The sequence below is a fragment of the Canis aureus genome, chromosome 6 (assembly GCF_053574225.1).
Source record: "Canis aureus isolate CA01 chromosome 6, VMU_Caureus_v.1.0, whole genome shotgun sequence".
Lineage (NCBI taxonomy): Eukaryota > Metazoa > Chordata > Mammalia > Carnivora > Canidae > Canis > Canis aureus.
Window position 1 is genome coordinate 11,218,164 of NC_135616.1, and position 20,305 is coordinate 11,238,468.

The window sequence follows — 20,305 nt, forward strand, 5'->3', positions numbered from 1 at the left end:
ATTTTGAAATCTTTTATAACATGCCTGCACAAAGATTTGCCCATTTTTCTAATAGATTTTCTTACTGCCTTGTGAAGTTCTTTGTATATTCTGAGCTTAAAATCCTTGGTAGCTATGGAGGCTGTGTCTATTTTTCCTGCTCATTGGTTAGTATTTTCTTCTCCTTATGGTAACAACACTAATTTTAATATCAAATTTATTGCAGCCAGACTTAACATTTGCTTTGTGGTATAAAGGTCAACATTCATTTTTCCCCTGTAGGGAAACAGTTGTCCCATCTATTGAAAAGTTTGCCCTTTTTTCTACTATTCTTCTAGGCTATTTGTATCATGTGTCAAGTTTCTTTGATGCATGTGTCTGCTTCTGTGTTTTCCATTTTGTTCCACTGGTCTGTTTGTCTATCACTGGACCAGAACCACATTAATTTAATCATTACCACTTTATAGCAAATTTGATAACTGATAGATCAAGTTATCTCAGTTTAGTTTATTATTCCTAGGCTGTTTTTAGTCCTTTGCACTTTGATATAAATTGTAGAATTAGGTTACCAAGTTCTACCAAAAAACAAGACAAGCAAAAGCAAACACAACAAATAAAATAAAATAAAATTAAACTAAAACATTTTACAATTGTGATTGGTATTGCATTGAATCCATAAATAAATTGAGGAATAATTGACATCTTTAAAATATGAACTCTTCTAATATATGAACATGATATTTCTCTCCATTTATTTTGGTCTTTAAAGCTTCTCAATAAAGCTTTATAATTCTCTAGAGAAGTTTTGCACATCATTTGTTATTTATTTATAGGTATTACATGTTTTTGGTGCTTAAATAGTCTGTTTTTATATCATTTTGTTATTGCTGGTATAGAGAAATATACCTCATTTTTATGTATTGATTTTACATGTCATTGTTATGTATAAGTTTTTGCTAAATTTTCTTATTATTTCTATGTTACCTATGAGCTCTTTTTGATTCCTGTATATCATATCATCTGCAAATGACAGGTTGCTTCTTCATTCCCAAATTTTATATTTTTTGCTTTATTTTCTTAACTTTCTACTTAAAATCGTTAACAAAATACTGATAGAAGTGGTGATCTTGGTCATTCTAGACTTGGTCTTTATCTAAAGGAAAACATTTCACCATTTCACCATTAAATATTATATTTACTATCAGTGTTTGATAGACATCTGTTATCAGCTAAAGGAAGTTTCCTTCTATTCCTAGTTAAGAATTAATGAAAATTATGAAATATTTTTTCTGAATCCATTGAGATGGTTATATGATTTTTCCCTTTAGTTTTAATGTGGTATATTCTAGTAATTATCTAATGTTAAAATAACCTTGCATTCCTGGCATAAATCCAAATTGGACATTATGTATATTCTGTCTATATATTACTGGATTTTTTTTTACTTATTGTTGTTTAGGATTTTTGCTTTTATGTTCATGAGTGAAATTACCCTGAGACTAGAGTTAATTTGATAAAAATACTTGACAAGGATAGTACGGGAAGGGAAAATTGCAGGATAATCTTACTTTATTGAGATATAATTCACAGATCATAAAATTCACCCAATTAAAATGTTACTTTATATATTTTGTAGAGGTGTTATTAGATGCATATAAAGTGACTTTTGATATCACTGACAATATGTCTTGCCTTCAAGTCTCTATCGTCTGTTATTAATATAAATTTATTAATTTTCTTTTGGTTGGTGTTTGTATGGTATATAATTTTTCATCCTTTGACTTTCAATCTGTCTTTAACTTCATGATATATATATATATATCATATGATATATATATATATCTTAAAAATCATAGGGTGGGGTATTTTTCCTCCCTGAGAGTCTTTGTCATTTAACTGGGGTATTTAATGATACTACCACTTTTTTGTAAAACCAATCATCTTTATTTTTGTTTTCTGTTTGCTTGTTCTGTTCATTTTCTGTCCTTACTTGATTACTTTTGAATAGGTTTCTTACCCTCACCTTTTAGCCATGCCCTTTCCCCCTCTATACTACCTTGAAAGCTATAAATTCTCCAGTGTTTGTTTTTGGTGGTTACTCTAAAAATTATAGTGAGCAAATTAACAGTCTGAATTCTATTGTTTTAACCTTGTCTGAGAAAAATAGGGCCTCAGAATACTGTAATCCATTTATCCTAGTCCCATTTTATATGCTATTGTGTATGTGTTTGTAAGTCATTTTTTAAATCCAAAAGTAATGTTATTAATGTTTTATAGTCGATACTTAGATTTATGTAAATTATTTTATTTAAGATTTTATTTTCTTTTAATTTCACATTTTTGACCTTCTAGTTGAGAACACTTTCCTTTCATCTAAATTAAATAGTTTAGAATGTTCTTTAGTTAGGGTATTCTGAAAACACATACTCTTTTACTTTTGTTCATCTGAAAATAACTTTTTTCTTCATTTTCCAAAATATTTTTCTAGATAAAACATTATATAATGTAGTTATTTTCTTTCACAATTGGAAGGTATAATTCCACTGTCTTTTGGTTCAGTGTTGCCACTGACATGTCAGCTTTTAGTCTGTTTGCTTATTTGAGTGTTGTCTTTTAGACAGCTTTTAATATTTTTACTCTCTGTTTGGTGTGCTACAGTTAAATTATGTATCTCAGAATAGGTTTTTAAAAATGTCTCTGCCTAGGATTTTGGCATGAGGAGTATTTTCAATCTGTGGGTTGGATTTTTCAAGAAGATCTTTCTGGAAAATTCTAAGCCATTTATCTCCTAAAATATTGTTGCTGCCCCATTCTCTCCTCTCTCCTCTTGAAACTCTATTTAACATGTATTTGACATTCTCATTCTATCTTCCATGTCTATTAATCACTCTTCTCTCTTTTCCATCTTTGTATCTTTCTGCACTGTGGTCTGTGTGATTTCTTATAACTTTCTATTAGTTTACATATTTTCTCTTCTTTTGCATCTGATTTTCTGTTAAACTCATCCATTATTTTTCTATTATTGTATTTTTTCCTTTTTAGGTCACATTTTACAAAATATTTTATAGTTTGCTGGCTCTCCTGCAGATACTGTTTTTAATGTTTCAAGTTTTAAATTAAATTCTAGTTAGTTAACATATAGTGTAACATTAGTTTCAGGAGTAGTCCCACGGATGTTTTAAATTTGTATTTTATGTTTAAAACATAGTAAGCATAGCTGTTTTTCTAATCTATGATGATTCTATCATCTAATATATTTGCAGGTATGTATCTGTTTTCATTGGTTTTGTAGTATCTTGTTCATAGTATCTTGTTTTCTATGCTTGGTTATCCTTGATTATGTGCTGCTCATTTTCACTAAAATATTATTTGCATGAATAATTTGAGGTTCAGGATGAAGACATTTTTCTCTGTTAATGATTTGTATTTGCTTCTGCAAGGTACCTGGGGATACCACTTGTTGAGTTTTTTTTTCTTAAATCAAATACAAGCCTTTAATTTTGGGGACAATCAAGCAGTGTAAATTTATACTGTATGAAGACAGGTTTATTTCTATTTCAACTTTACTCCCAAAGAGTAAAGCCCTTAAGGACTCCATCTTAATTGTAGAGGGTTCCCTTTTATTACCCTTCTTAGGTTGGCTCTAGGCTTTGATTTCAGAGTTCCTCTGCTTTTGAGATAATAAAAACCAAAGGTCAAACTTTTCTTTTTTGGCAGCTATCCCAAAGGTAAAAGCCACTTCTATATAGATTCCACTTATCTCTTTTTTGTTCCCTATTTCCCATTATTCTGTTCTTATAATTCTATAATGTCTCGACACTAATTTGATGCTTTTGAAAAGATTTTTTAAAGATATTTTTGTCTAGTATTTTTAATTTTTTAGCAAGATGATTAATCTCTATAGCCTGGTTCACCATTGCCAGAAATAGAAGTCCCATGCTACAATATTTCACCTAAGCCTAAATGACCAACTTTCTCTGTTTGCCTAGGATTCTCTTAGTTTCAGCACTATACTGCCTACATCCTTAGAAACCCCACAGTCCCAAGAAAACTGGAATTGTTGGTCACCCTAATGGAACCCCAAAACAGCTCTGGTACCTGAATAAAGTACTTTTAGATCCAAGTTATCTACATGATGGTTTCCTACTAATTAAAAAGATCTTTCCTTCTTAAAGGAAATGTGTTTGTATGTGTGTGTGTGAATCAAAAAGGGAGTTTGTATTATTCTGTTACCCATAACATATAGCCATTATATTCTACTTGATCAAATCAGGATCATAGATATATATTTGTTTTGCTTGTCTTAAGTCATATAATGGGTAAGTTTTATTAACCCAACTGGTTCTATCGATGCCTTCATTTATTAAGCATTTTTAAAGGATTTTATTTATTTATTAGAGACAGAGAGAGAGCATGAGTGGGGGGAGGGACAGAAGAAGAAGAGCAAGCCGACTTCTCTGAGCACAGAGCCTGATCATGACCTGGGCTGAAATCAAGAGTCGGATGTTTAACTAACTGAGCTACCTAAATGCCCTCACTTATTAAGCATTTTTAATTCTCAAAGGATTGTTTATAGTCCATGGATTTTTTTCACACTAATATATTCCATCATTTATACTGTGCAAATATTTTCACATTCATTATTTTATCACATATATTTACTACAGCCAAATTTCCTATGAGGGATATAGAAAAGTCATTAAGTCATTCAGTAAGGAGCAGAAAAATGAAAGATTTTGAATATTTTTATTCCTAGCTTAGAATTCATTTAATTTTCATCTGTACAAGCATAAATTTTCTATTTCTGCTTAGCAAATTACCACAAACTTTGTGACTTAAAACAACCCCTATTTGTTATATCACAGTGTCTGTAAGTCAGGAGTCTAAGCATGTCTTAGATGAGTCTTCTGCTTGAGGTCTCACAACGTTTTATTCTAGGTGTCAGCAGGGCTCATTCTCATCTGGAGTTGAGTTCCTCTTCCAAACTTATTCAGTCACTGGCAGAATTCAGTTCTTCCAGCTGTAAGTCTGGGGCCCTCTACTCCTAGAGGCTGCTCTTCTCCAAATGTGAGTGGCTAGGCAGTTCGCAACATGGCATTTGCCTCTTGAATGCCATCAGGACAGTGTTTTCTTCATGAAAGTGCCAAACCCCATTTTGAGAGTTTTCATCTGATTAATTCAGACCTACCCAGGATAATCTCCCTTTTGATGAACTCAAAAATGTACTGATTAGGGACTTTAATTATATCTGTAATATCCCTCCTCCTTTTCTATATGATGGAACAACAATCACAGGACTGATATTCCAATACCTTTCCCATATTCTGTTGGTTGGAACCAGGTCACAGATTTTACTCACACCCAGGGGGAGTAGATTACAAAAGGGTATGATTCATTGGGGGTCACTTCAGGGTGTGTCCAACACAAGAGGTAAGTAAATAAAATATTGAACAATTGAAAAAACAAACCTGAATCATCATCCACTCTGTGATATTGTCATGTTGCAGATTAGCAACTTGAAGGAAAACATGGTGTATCAGTTTCAAGTGGCGGCCATGAACATCGCTGGGTTGGGAGTACCCTCAGCAGTAAGTGAATGCTTCAAATGTGAAGAGTGGACCATTGCTGTTCCAGGTAAACCATGAAAACCATTTCTCAGCACTCAAGCTTGAGGTATCTTCCAAAAGAACCTACTGCTGGGAAGTAAATTTAAGTGCTACATAGACAGTTTCTAAGGGAAAAGAGTTCTCTTGGCCCCTTATGTTTACCTGAAATATTTCTGTAATCCTATCAAATAATAGGCACTAATATAAAACTGACTATAATTTCATGTGCTTATATTCCAAATACATCCTAGAGTCCTCAGAGTTATATCTTTCTGCTTGGAATAGGATTAACAGAAGCACACAATCTGAGTTCTACATTATCATTTAAAAGGAATTCTGATATTTTTTTGTGTTGCTTAAAGACCATCGAAGGGCATCCAACTTGTATCCCACAACAAAATACCTCAAAAATTTCTTCCTGTACTTCCTAATTCTCATGTATTCTTCCATATTGCCCTGGAACCTTTCACTTATCAATCTCCAGAAATCTCTCCCTCCAAGCTCAGCCAATGTGACTCCTCTTCCTTGTCTCTTTCCTCCCTTGCTTCTAGCTCTTTATGATATTATGTAGGTGGACTTAACATGCCTGCCTGGGACTTAAGTTCTGGACTTTCTTCACTTAACTCTCTCCACTTACTTCTCCAGTCATTTTGTTCTCTCTCCACTTTTGTCTCAACTCTGCATCACAACAAAGTTCCTGGAACCTGGCTGGAAATATTCTCTTATGGAGGTTGCCATAGTGGGTGGTTGGCTGAACAGGGAAGAAAATGGGGAGAAGGCAGAAACAGTTACCTGTGCCTTTTAAAACACAGCTACAACACTGAACAAATTAAAAAATTGAATACAAACAAATTTACCAAGCCATTAAATTTCAAACTAGCCACGTTAATGTATTTAGTGGGTGATTTCATTTTGCTTCCAACAGTACCAACTTCACAGACCCAATGAGTGCCACAGGATGACTAGATTCTCCCACTTGGGCTTAATATGCAGGATATGTATAACACCAGTATCGACCACATTAGAACACAAGGCCACCTGGAGCATACTGGGTGGATCCAGCCATGTCCTTGATACCACCCTCTTCCTCTATGTGAAGCCCTAGTGCCCTTGAAGAACCATCAGTTTTGCCTTTGCTTAGCTTATATTTGCATCACTTCTCTATCAAATTTGAATAAAAAGATTACAAGAGAAACCTAAGAGAAGTTCAAACACTCACTCAACTTTAATAAATATAAGAGGCAAACATGCAGCCTTTTCTCGCACCTCCTTAAGCCAGTAAATATTTCTTAAGCTCTTTCTGTCACCTACACAAAAGTGGACCCATTTTTAAATTCTTACAATTCCTGAATAAAATTAAAATATAAGTGACTAGAAACTCAGAAATTCTGAGCAGGCCTGTGGAAAATGTTTTGATTGAGAGATATAGTTAGCAAAAGAGGTTGCAGGATGAGTGCTACCTTTTTGGATGCCTCACTGGGTTCTGAGGATGGCACAAGAAAATTATTTAGAAGCCCTTTGCAAAACAGAACATGACACACTATTATAAGGTATTGGTTATTTTTTAAATCTGTTACCATATTATTTAAACCTTGGTGGAAGGCAAGGATGACACATATCCGTGATCGTTAAGCCAAGATATAGGGCCCCACAAATATTGAGCTATCAATTGCAAAATGCCAAAGCATAGCATGGTAGAGTCTGTGTTTGTAGCTATGAGTCAGTTTAGGTGATTTTGATTGGTTGGTTAGAAATCAGTTATTTAAAAGAAAAAAAAAATAGGAAGAAAGAAAATAAATATATATATATATATATATACTTACATAGCAGCTGGTGGTCATGGAAAGATGTGGGATATCACTTAGTAGTTTGGATTCTCCCAAGACTGCAAACAGCACATGGACAAGGAGAACATTTGGCTTTCTTCCTGAACAGGTTGATCAAGTTACTTGGCTTCTCTGAGCTTTCTGTTGTCTTAAGGATGAATGAGACAAATAAATATAAAGTACCTAGCAGTGTTTAGCTGGGGCCTATGGGATTAATTGTATCTTTTCATGAAAGTTCTTTGTAAACTGTAATTGTAGTTTGCTTTTGCTCCTACATGGAATATATGCCCTATGGGAAAGATTTCCCTCTAAAAGGGAACTATTTTGTAATATATTACTTTTTCTTGTAAAAAAAAATTACTGTCTATATTCATATGCCATCAAAGAGAGTTGCTTTTTTCATCCTGATTTGAGATTTAGGGAAATTTTCAGATTGCCATCTAAAAGTAATCTTAAACTGAATTTGCAACCACATTAAACTCTTCTGATAAAAGATGAGGACCACAAGCCCAAGGACACCCTGAAGGCAAGTTATCATCCAGCCTCTGGGGGCCACCTTGAATTGGCTCTAACTACCTGCTGCCCAAATAGGGACTTAGTAGGTTGATGTAGAGCCATTGAGGAAACTTGATACAAAATGACCACAAAATACCTATTTTTATAGGATTGATAGACTTCACAAAATAACACTGGATTCAGCTTTAAGACTTCAAATGTGGTTCTAGATTTATATGTATTTGAATTTTCTCATCTATGTTACAATTTTTATACATTGGTCTCTCTCTCTCTTTCTCAGGACCCCCACACAATGTCAAATATAGTGAGGTTAGGAAAACCTCCCTGGTTCTGCAGTGGAAGCCTCCAGTCCATTCTGGAAGGACTCCGGTCACTGGGTACTTTGTGGACTTGAAAGAGGCCAATGCCAAAGATGACCAATGGCGAGGACTCAACAAGGCAGCTATTAAAAACACGTACCTGAGGGTAAGAGGGTGTTCAGATTTGGATAAACCTTTTTTAGAAAGACAAATGTTCCCCTAATGATAATAACTTTAAAATTAGATAAAACACAACATTTCTGCTTTGATATATTTCTTACATTGGGCTCCTGCTAAGATCCCATTTGGCAGCAGTTGGGGTTGGGGGAAGTTCCTGATGCTTAAAGCCATTTGGTTCTATTTAACCTGAATCCCAGAGCCTAGCTTTGCAAAACATCCACAAGCTCCCTCCTCTCTCTTTTTTCCCTCCTTGCCTCTACTTACCCACCTTACATTTTTATTACAATCTTAGAAAGGTGACTTTCTCATTTCTACCTCTGATTTTTTTTTTTGAGTTTTTTTATTTAAGGGTGTTGTTTTCATAGCATTCATGCCAGCAAGGCTTTACCTGCTGATTCCTTTGAGTCACGGACTCCCTCCTGCTTGTGCTCACATGAGCTCAGAGGAAAGTGGAATGCGTTCACTCAACTCTTGACCTAATCCTTACTCTTATCTACGTCTTTGCCTTCCAGATTCCTTTAGTGTTCTAGTTGAACAAATTCCATAATTATCTACCAAAGATTATTCTGCTAAAGCCACTGAATCTCAATTGTAACAAATGGGTATCTCAAAAGAATGTTTTTCCCTATGTCACCAGTGACACCAAGAGACCCTTAATCCACACCAGGGCTTCAGAAAGTGTGGGGAATATGATTCTGACTCTTATTACTTAGAATAAAGTGTGGCTTCACCACAATTATTCAGAAAGCAGCACAGTGCATTTATTTTGCAGCTCTATCTGTTGGCAGAATAAGCCATTGCCTAGACAGGTGAGACTTAGAAGATACTCAGGGTATGCCTGCTATAAAAGTTATCTTCCATTGACCTGCCACTGTGGACTAAAGTCCATACCATCTGTCAGCCACTCTCCAGAGATGAGGTATTTACTGTCCCCATAAAAAAATATAAATATGTCCTCTAAGAGAGATGACCGTTAAACATGCCATTAACTCTCAGGATATGCTAATGACCTCCCTGACAAAACCTTGAGGAGGTAAGAAAGGTCACATTTCATGGGGAAGAGAAAAAGATGAAGGAAGGTCAGGAACTTAGCATGCTGTTGGGTTGGGTAGTCCAAATGAGTCAGGAGGCCTCTAGATTCAAAGAAACCCCCAAAGGACAGTGTAAAATAAAAGTCAGATACATCCTGTTTATTGGTGGTGTGTAATTATTCCCAGAATAGTTTCCAAATTTTCAATTTGCCACAGCACAGGATCCCAAGAGCTGACATTGGACTTGACTCAGGTTAAACAATACAAGGATGAGAAGCCCAGAAAAGATGGGCGGGAAGAAAAAGGAATAGAATTTAAACATATCAAAGAATGGTTAAGGTCACTCATTTGAAAAAAGAAAAAGAAGAAAGGCAAAGACAGAGAGAGACAGAGAGAGAGAGAGATTGACACTGAGGTTAAATGTACCTCACAAACTGGGAGGTGAATTTTCCATAAAGAAATTATTTTAGAGTTTGTCTACACTTTTTTTTTTTTTTTTAAAGATTCTTATTTATTTATTCATGAGAGACACAGAGAGAGAGAGAGAGGGGCAGAGACACAGGAGGAGGGAGAAGCAGGCTCCATGCAGGGAGCCCGACATGGGGCTCGATCCTGGTACTCCAGGATCACGCCCTGGGCCAAAGGCAGATGCTCAACCGCTGAGCCACCCAGGCTTCCCTTGTCTACACTTTTTAAAGTGAAAGTAGACTTACTGACTTCTGATTATAAAACCGACACATGCTCATGATGAAAAATTCAAACAATATAGGCATACAGTAGAGATGTCCTGTAATCTTCATACCCACTGTGATATAGATTCACTCTTCCAGGTATCTTATATCCAGAAAAATTTCAAGCCTGAAATGGAGAAAAAAAATGTACATATTAAAAGGTTTAATCTGAAAGAAAGTTTAATCTGGTAAACTTAAGTGAGGGTGGGAGACAGTTCCACAAACGGGAGAATTTGAGCTCTACAATGAAGTAGTTCATACAAAGGAAAACCACTTGTGTTTAAAGGACACAGAACACCCATCATTTCTGTTCCTGCTTCTTCCAGGTACAAGGCCTCCAGGAGGGCGTTAGCTACGTGCTCCGTGTCCGAGCCATAAACCAGGCGGGTGTCGGCAAGCCATCGGACCTCGCTGGGCCTGTTGTGGCAGAAACTCGTCCAGGTGGGCTTTTACGTGAAAACGTAAAACTTTAATGAAAAAGTTAATCTCATCTGTGTAACATACCAAAGCAACATTCAATCTTACTTTCTATGTTTTTTCCTAATTTTCAAAATTATCCGTTTATGCTATCTGAATAGTTGGTAAATTTGGCCTGCGGACATGAGTCATTTATTGCATCACGGGTGCTCTTAAAACAGGAGTAAACCAGATTTGAAGTGATCCAGAGCTATTCTGATCTATATCTAAAAACAGGGAAGGTCTTGATCAAATGATGCTTTCTGAACTATTTCAAGCATACTTTCCTGGGGCATTATTCCCATTATTATACTGTGGCCATTAAGTCCTACAAGAATATTTTCCCAGTTGTAGAAGCTGGACAGCCCAGTGAACAAGCACGATTCTTAAACAAAAGCAGAATTCATATAATTGTAGCTATTAAGCTCTAGGGGTCAGCGAATGTTTTCTGTGAAGAACCAGATAGTAAATATTTTTGGCTCTTGGCCATATGATCTCTGTCACAATACTCAACTCTTCCATGGCATAAAAGCAGCCATAAATAATATATAAACTTGTGAGCATGGCTGTGTTCTAATAAAACTTTATTGTGCCAGTTATATACATTATATATTGAATGTATTATGAAACTTAAATTTTAAGTAATTTTCACATGCCTTGAAATATTTTCTTTTTATTTTTTTTCAATTGTTTCAAAATTCAAAAACCATTCTTAGCTTGTAGGCCATACAAAAAGAGGCAATGAGCCAAACTTAGCCTGCAGGCCATAGTTTGTTGACCCCTGAGGTAAAACTAATAGCAGTTTTAACTGGATGATCTGTGGAGTGGAAGGATCTTTCACTTCCCAGTTTTAAAAGGTGCCATGATTGGACTAGGGAAGACAGTCTTTCCCCTTTATTATGTGAGCAAAGTTTACAGTGTTCATTGTGCAAATAGTTTCAGATTATTACCTAATAATTATTTGTTTTGTCATTTAATCTCTAGTGCTATTCCAAGTTAGTATATATTTCAATTCATAGAAGTTAAGAAAAAAGCACTGTAATGTACAGCATAGGCAATAATTTTGTATACCTTGTAGATGGTTAAGTAGGCCTATCAAGGTGGTCACTCATAAGGTATAAAAATATTGAAACACTACCTGGTACACATAAAATTAACATAATATTGTGCCAATTATAAATCAATAAAAAATAACTTTAAAAAAAGCATTGGAGGGATCCCTGGGTGGCGCAGCGGTTTGGCGCCTGCCTTTGGCCCAGGGCGTGATCCTGGAGACCCGGGATCGAATCCCACTCGGGCTCCCGGTGCATGGAGCCTGCTTCTCCCTCTGCCTATGTCTCTGCCTCTCTCTCTCTCTCTCTCTGTGTGTGTGACTATCATAAATAAATAAAAATTTTAAAAAAAAGCATTGGAAATGAGAGAGGATAAAAATGTATTAACCACTTATTTCAAGTTAGCCTTCATTCTAGTCCAAGCACATTCACTTCAACACACCCTGATTTTTAGATTAAAATAAAGAGTAGATATATAATGTGATATTTATTTTTATGATAAGGAAAGAAAGTAAATGTAAAAACCTTTGCTTTCACTGAATATTACTTGAAAAGTTTATCAAAAATATTCTTTTAGTAAATATCCACCCTTCTCATCCTTTTACTTCATAACCTACTTTACACTATTCATAAGTACCCTCTAAGACCTGGGTGTGAAAAATAACCTTACACACAAGTGTGGAAGTTGTCTGGACAAAGTGCTACACCTCATATAAGTACCTCCTGCAAAATTTCATGAGAAAACAGGAGAACGCTAGGAACATATATGCCAGGTAAAAGGCAACACATGAAGACACCATGATATATGTTCCTATAGGAATCAGACTCTGAAGTTGCCAATTATAAGGAAATAGGAAGAAATGGACATGCAAAAGGATCAAACTGCAGACTCTTGTAAGAACAACATCTGGGTTACCATAGAGATAAACTCTTAACCTAATCATTGATAAGTTAAAAGCACCCTTGAGGCAGTAGATTCCAAATCTGATTAACTGAAAAAGGTTAAATTGATCTCTTATCTTCTCATCAATAGCCTCAGAGTGGCAGGTAGCCAGGCATGACATTAATAAAAGTGTCACTATGGAAGTTTTACCACCAGAAAATGATCTTCTGATTAGCACATGGGTGAAGAGTTTTGTTTCACTGATTTGGAAGTCATTTTTTGTGGCCATTTTATTCCCAGAATAGAACTACAAAGAACAGCTGCAGACACTGATCCGCTAAACAGCACCAGATTAAGCCTTTGGCTCACAGCCTGGAAAAGAATCCTAGGATGCACAAAGTCAAAGTGCTTCACCATGAAGGAGCACTGAAACCCAGGAGACATGTGGATTCATTCATATATGCAATGCACATTTATTCTTGGGACATACATTCCTTAAGCAGCTACGATATGTCTGTATAATATGCATGGGCAACAGGAGCAGAGGCTCGTGATACTACTGTATACCAGGCTTACAATCTAGGTGGAAAACTCAGAGTTTACAACATGGTGTATGATGAGAGCTATGATGGATATTCATCAAATATTTCTTATACTTGAATAGTCTATAAACTGGGGTTTCGTAAGTCCCAAAAGAACTTATATATATATTGTAAAGTTGTCTATATAATAATTTTGTTAAATACCAATATTTTACTTTTACCCAGATATTTATTTTATGTTAGAATGAATAGGGCAAGGATGGGGAAGCATGTTATCAATTTTAAGATTTAGGATGTTAAATTTGGATTGCTATTGCAGAAGAACAACTTCTTTTGGAATATATTATTAAAATTTCAGAAAATAAAGCTCATCGTGTAACAGCAAACCTCAAATAGTTCTAACAAGAAATCACAAGTGTAATTTGAATTGGAGCTGAAAGTTAACTTAATCCACCAGGGTTGGGAGGATCACTGGTCTCCCACTGAAGTCAGTGAATATGCTAGCAGATGTAACTCAGCCACTGCCAGAAAGTTGAATTGTTTTGCCAATGAGGAACCAGAAAAATGGACTTGTGTATCATGCTTCTATTAAGCTAAAAAAAAAAAAAAAAAAGAAAAAGAAAAAGAAAAAAAAGCCCATATGAAGAATAAGCTGAAAAATATCTAGTATAGAATTGTTGGTAAATAAAAGGTAATTCTATTCTTGATATTTGATATTTTTAGAATAGTATCTGTGTTGATTGCATCAAGCCTGGGGTGGAGGTGGAAGTGGAGAAAGGTGAGCCAGATCAGATGGGAGGTAAAAGAGAGACCTGCTAAGGTGTGGCAGGTGATCTAGAGGGCAAGAAATGACTAGGTGTTGACAGGCTGCAGGTATTCTTACCAGAGACTCAGCAGCAGGCAGGAAAATTCAAGTGATGGACAGGAGGGTCCAAACACAATACAGAGTCTCAAGCAGGAGCTGGGTGACCAGAAGTTAGGGCTTGGTCACCAGGAGCAAGGCAGGTTAGGAGAACACAACACTAAAAGGAATGATGAGCTGGGATTGAGTTGACAACCTCCTAACCAATTCAGGTTTCTGAAAACTGGTTGGTCACAGAACCTGGGAGCACTGAGGATGCAAAGATTTGCTCGTCACCTAGAGGTGGAGTCTTCAACGATTCTTGAGCAGGAAGTCAGGCTGACTCTTAAGCTCAGCTGGCTTCATTTAGAAAAGTTCCCTTGCATTTGTTTATTAATTATTCTCTTTCACTCATTAAAACAGTAGTTCTCAACCTTTGCTGTACATGAGAATCATGCCAGGGACTTTTTAAAAGTACTGACGCCATTCCAGACTTTACTGTACATCATTTATATCAGAATCTCTGGGACTGAGCCTGGGCATAGGTTCATTTTTGTTTGTTTAGCCACTTGGGTAATTCTAGTATGAAATCAGAGTTGTGAACTTTGCTTCACACTGTGGGCTCCTTTAAAACAGGAGCTGTTTATCTTTTCTCCCTGTATGTGGTACTTGGTACACAGTAGTCATTTATTAAAGGAGAAAAATAATGAATGACTACCATGTTTTGGCCAGTGAGTATGACTGTTTTATAGCCACAGAGCGTCAGCTTAAGCCTAGACATTTTGTAATGGGGGCCACAATGTGGGTACCAAAGTGATAAGTCAGCCAGCAGTTTTGATCTTAAACATAGGAGAGTTAAGTATCACATGTGGCTGATTATATTAATTCAATTCTACCCCACTCTCCAGTTTATTATTTTTTCCAGTTTTTTTAAATACCACACACACACACACACACACACACACACACACCATGAAAAAGGACAAATAGTTAAAGCTTGTAAAAATGATCTATTAATGCTGATGTGAAAGACTATATGAAAAAAAATTTGCTTATCATATTATGAAATATGTAGGAATATGAACAGTTTACTGTGATTTCACTTCAGCTTTTAAATTTTATTTTTCTTCAAATCATTTTTTGGAGTGAAGGGACAGCTACTTTCCAAATCATTCGTTTTAGTCCTGAGCTGCACCTTAACTCGTTCATATATTGGATGTGGTGGCAAGCCCAAAGGGACCATTAAAATGCCATTCTATACAATCTGGTATCCCCTTGTGTCCATAGTAAGGATTTGTGTAGGGTAGGGTTGAGGCAGCAGACTCAAGACAACTCTTCTTAAATCCTTTTTCGACCAAAATAATCACTTTCATTTTCTATTGCCAAATCTCCTGTGTTCTTAACTGAATTCTTCATGTTCCTTCATGTTCTCGAGCAGATTCGAAGGTCATTTTTTATTAAATCTAAGTCCTAACAGATTATGGTCCACTTTTCCAACCTAACTGTGGGAAAGTGGGATGGCTTTTCATCCAGATAAGACTATCCATAAGGGGATCCCTGGGTGGCGCAGCGGTTTGGCACCTGCCTTTGGCCCAGGGCACGATCCTGGAGACCCGGGATCGAATCCCACATCGGGCTCCCGGTGCATGGAGCCTGCTTCTCCCTCTGCCTGTGTCTCTGCCTCTCTCTCTCTCTGTAACTATCATAAATAAATAAAAATTAAAAAAAAATTAAAAAAAAAAAGACTATCCATAGGGTAAGGCTTTACTTTGACAGCAGAATATCAAATTTACTGCCTGCCAGGTAAGCATCTGAACCATTTTGATCATATATTAGTCAACTTTAGAGAGTGTGGCTCTTCCAACATTTATGAGTTCAACCATGATGTTACAGTAGGTCAGTGCTTGGCAAGAACTCAATTAGGCATGAGACATTCCAAAAAGAAAATTTCGGGATGTTGTAACTATACCTTTCTTAACTCTGACACTGCACCAAGTCCATCTACACAGGCATTGTTCAATGGATTAGCTTGGGGCCCATGAGAAATGCTGGCATTATGTTAACTAACTAGAATTTAAATAAAAACTTGAAACAAGACAAAAAGAACAAAGAAAAAGAAATGCTGGCATTATATTTGCTCTTGTTTTTTTCTAGAGTATTTATGAAAAGAACCATCCATTTGAATATCCTATATCTTTTTTTTTGAATATCCTATATCTTTTTAAAAATTGCTATAGAATTTTTTGCCCATTATATTTTAAGAACTCCTTTACTCAAGGAATTCCACTATTGAACTTCCTCTTAGATTTTAATATGTGGAAAAGTTAGCCCTTCCAGTTGGACACAGTTACTTCCTTCATCATACAAAAAGGAATTTACAAGCCAACATGTCCTTCCTTTTCAGATACAAGAAACTCTGAGCTCATTTTTAAGTTGTTTTATCTGCTTTTAAATTTTCCAAAAGATGTCTTTTTGTTTTAAACTCCTCATATTTATTCTTTGTTGTCCCATATCATTTCTTTAAAGTAGTTTCTACAAATGCTATTTTCTCTGTAAACCCAGAACATAGGAGGAGTCTACCTTTTTTCCAAAGGCCATCTCAATTCAATTTCCCATTATAGTATGATTGAAAAATACTTGGCTTACTAAGTCACTCTTTATAAATATCTTTATTCAAAGAACTATGTTAACAAATTAATTAAAACTATATAGTAATGGCAAGCTTTGAATTCGAAAAGCATTGAAAGATTGGATAGTATCAGTATCATAATGTGACAAATAAGAACAAGCTACAAATTGTTGCATTGATCATTTTAAGACAATAACCTTGTTTTTTGTTTATACAATTATATTTTCACATTTCCTTGCAGTGTTACTTTGACTAAACACTGTGTTCTAATGAGAATTGCTATGGAGCTCAGGAAATAGGCTTATAACATAACTAGTTTATGAAATATTTTCAGTGAATTTGATTTTTCAAAAGCTGGAAATTATTATTACTTCTAGAGTGATTCCTTGAGCCAGTTGACACGTTACTGATTCGACATGAAAGAGATCAAGCTCTGGAATCCACTATGACTAGAATATTTTCTTGTTAGTACTATTATTTCATCTCATCTGTTTATCAAAATATTGGTTATACTTAAGCTTTAATAAGACAAGTTCAAATAAGGTAAACGTTGCCATTCTAAACTGACATTTTTCTTTTAAATCTGTTTTTTCAATCCAGTCTCTTGCACATGTAAATATATAGAGAAAATATGGAAGACAAAAATCCCAGCCCTTTTAGACTTTAATCCTATTATTGATAATCAAACACCAGTGCAACTTTTTGAAAAATGAAAATCCAATCAAATACAAGTCTTAGAAAAAAAAAAAAAAAAAAAATACAAGTCTTAGCAACTATTTGATTTTTCAACATTAAGTGCCAAATATAGTTTATTTTTAATTTTTCCTTTTACTTATATAAATTAACCAATAGCACTCACTATCACCACAATTATGTATGCATAATTTTTTAATTAAAATTCAAGTTACCTAACATATAGTGTAGTGTTGATTTCAGGAGTAGAATTTAGTGATCCATCACTTACATATGATACCCAGTGCTCATCCCAACAAGTACCCTCCTTAATGCCGATTACCCATTTAGCCCATCACCCTACCTACTTCCCCTCCAGTAACCTCACTTTGTTCTCTATAGTTAAAGTCTGTTATGGTTTACGTCTCTCTCTGTTTTTATATTATCTTATTTTTCCTTCCCTTCCTCTATGTTTATCTGGTTTTTTTCTTAAATTCCATATATGAGTGAAATCATATGATATTTTTCTTTCTCTGACTTATTTTGCTTAGCATAATACACTCTAGTTCCATTCATATTGCTGCAAATTGCAAAGTGCTGAAAGGAAGAAACTTCTAACCAAGAATTTTCTACCCAGCAATGTTATCATTCAGAATTGAAGAAGAGATTAAGAGTTTTCCAGATAAGCAAAACTTAAAGGAGCTCATTACCACTACACTGGCCTTATAAGAAATGTTAAAGAGGCTCCTCTAAACCAAAAAGAAATGCCACTAATTAATAACAAGAAAATATAAGAAAGTAAAAATCTCACTGGAAAAGGTAAATATATAGTAAAGATAGTGGATCCATCCCTTATAAAGCAAGTATGAAAGTTAAAAGACAAAAAAAGTAAAATTAATTAAAAACCACAATAAGCCAAGAGATATGTAAATAAAAAATTGTAAAATGTAACGTCAAAAATAAAAATATGTGGGTGAGAGAAAAATGCACAGTTTTGAAATATGTTCAAATTTAAGTTGCTATCAAGTCAAAACATACTGTTATATACATACAAGGTTATATATGTGAACTTCACAGTAACTACAAAGTAAAAACTTACAGTAAACATACAAAGAAAGTGAGAAAGAAACCTAAACATAAGACTAAAGAAATCCACCAAACTACAAGGGAAGAGAGAGAAAAAAAAAAGAAAGGAATGGAGAGGAACTTCAGAAACAGCCAGAAAACAATTAACAAAATAGCAATAAGCATATACCTATCAATAATTACTTTAAATGTAAATAGACTAAACCATCCAATCAAAAGATATAGAGTGGCAGAACGGCAAAAAAAAAAAAAAAAAAAAATCCCCCCAAAAACAAAAAAACAAAAACCAAGACCCATTTATATGCTGTGTACAAGAGACTCACTTCAGATCTAAGACATACGCAGACTGAAAGTGAAGGGATGGGAAAAGACATTCCATCCAAATGGAAACAAAAAGAAAGCTGTAGTATCAATACTCATACCAGACAAAATAGACTTTAAAAAAAGGACTGTGATAACAGACAAGGGCATCCAATCATAAAAAGGTCAATCCAACAAGAAAACATAACATTTATAAATATATATGCAACCAACATAGGGGCATCTAGATACATAAGGCAAACATTAACAGACCTGAAGACAGAACTGACAGCAATACAAAAATACTAGGGGACTTTAACACCTCACTTACATCAATGGATAGATCATCCAAACAGAAAACTAATAAGGAAATATCAGCCTTAAATGACACATTAGACTAGAGGGACCTAATAGATATATGCAGAACATTCCATCCAAAAGGAACAGAACAAACATTCTTCTCAACTGCACATGGAACACTGTCTAGAATAGATCATGTGTTAAGTCACAAAACAAGTTCCAATGATTCAAGAGCATTGAAATCATATCAAGCATTTTCTGTGACCACAATCTTGTACAACTAGAAATCAACTATAAGAATAATACTGGAAAAAAAAAACACAAAAATTTGGAGATTAAACAACATGCTGGTGAACAACAATTGGTTTATCAAGATAATCAAAGCAAATCAATAAAAAAAAAAAAAAAAAAAAAAAAAAACCTCGAAACAAGTCAAAGCAGAAAATGCATACCAAAACCTTTGGGATGATACAGGAAAAGTGATTCTTTTTTTAAGATTTTATTTATTTATTCATGAGAGACACATACAGAGAGAGAGAGGCAGAGACACAGGCAGAGAGAAAAGCAGGCTCCATGCAGGGAGCCTGATGCAGGACTTGATCCCAGGATCCAAGATCAGCCCCTGGGCTGAAGGCAGTGCTAAAATGCTGAGCCACCTGGGCTGCCCAGGAAAAGTGATTCTAAGAGAGAATACATAGCAATACAGGCCTAGCTCAAGAAACAAGAAAAATCGCAAATAAACAATTTAACTTTACTCCTAAAAGAGCTAGAAAAAGAACCAATGAAGCCTAAAGTCAGTAGAAGGAAGGGAATAGTAAAGATTAGGACCGAAATAAATGAAATAGAGACTAGAAAAAAAATGGGAAAGATCAGTGAATCTGAGAACTGGTTCTTTGAATCAGTAAACAACATTGGCAAACTTTTAGCTGTACTCAACAAGAAAGAAAAAAAGAAGATTCTAATAAACAAAATCAGAAATCAAAGAGGAGAAATTACAACTGATATCACAGAAATCTGGAGAATCATAATCTCTTTTAATGTATTGTTGAATTTAGTTTGCTAAATTCCCACTGTGAATAAATCCCACTTAATCACAGTGGATACAAGGATAGTTCAAAACCTGCAAATCAATCCACATGATGCACCACATTTACAAAATTTAGGATAAAAGTATATGATCATTTCAGTAGATGCAGAAAAAGCATTTGGCAAAATTCAACATCCATTTATGATACAAGCTTTTAACAAAGTGAATGTAGATAGAATGTACGTCAACACAATAAAGGTCATATATGACAAGCTTACAGCTAGCATTATACTCCATGGTGAGAAGCTGGAAGCTTTTTCTCTAAGATCAGGAATAAGACAAGGATGTT

General features: G+C 35.0%; 1 protein-coding gene and 1 long non-coding RNA gene across 5 annotated transcripts in view; one reads left to right on the forward strand and one right to left on the reverse strand.

Moving 5' to 3' along the window:
* MYOM1 (myomesin 1) overlaps positions 1-20,305 on the forward strand; it is a 136,687-nt gene that overhangs the window by 78,051 nt on the left and 38,331 nt on the right. For all 4 annotated transcript variants that reach the window (XM_077900166.1, XM_077900167.1, XM_077900165.1 and 1 more), the window contains 3 exons: positions 5,487-5,613; positions 8,208-8,392; positions 10,495-10,609. In XM_077900166.1, coding sequence (XP_077756292.1) covers positions 5,487-5,613; positions 8,208-8,392; positions 10,495-10,609 — 427 coding nt within the window. The remainder of the gene's footprint in view (positions 1-5,486; positions 5,614-8,207; positions 8,393-10,494; positions 10,610-20,305) is intronic.
* LOC144315508 (uncharacterized) lies at positions 4,737-19,083 on the reverse strand. Its single transcript, XR_013381224.1, has 4 exons — positions 18,961-19,083; positions 10,151-10,295; positions 7,409-7,559; positions 4,737-6,336 (listed from the first exon to the last, which is right to left on the reverse strand). It is a non-coding gene; the product is annotated as an uncharacterized LOC144315508 (long non-coding RNA).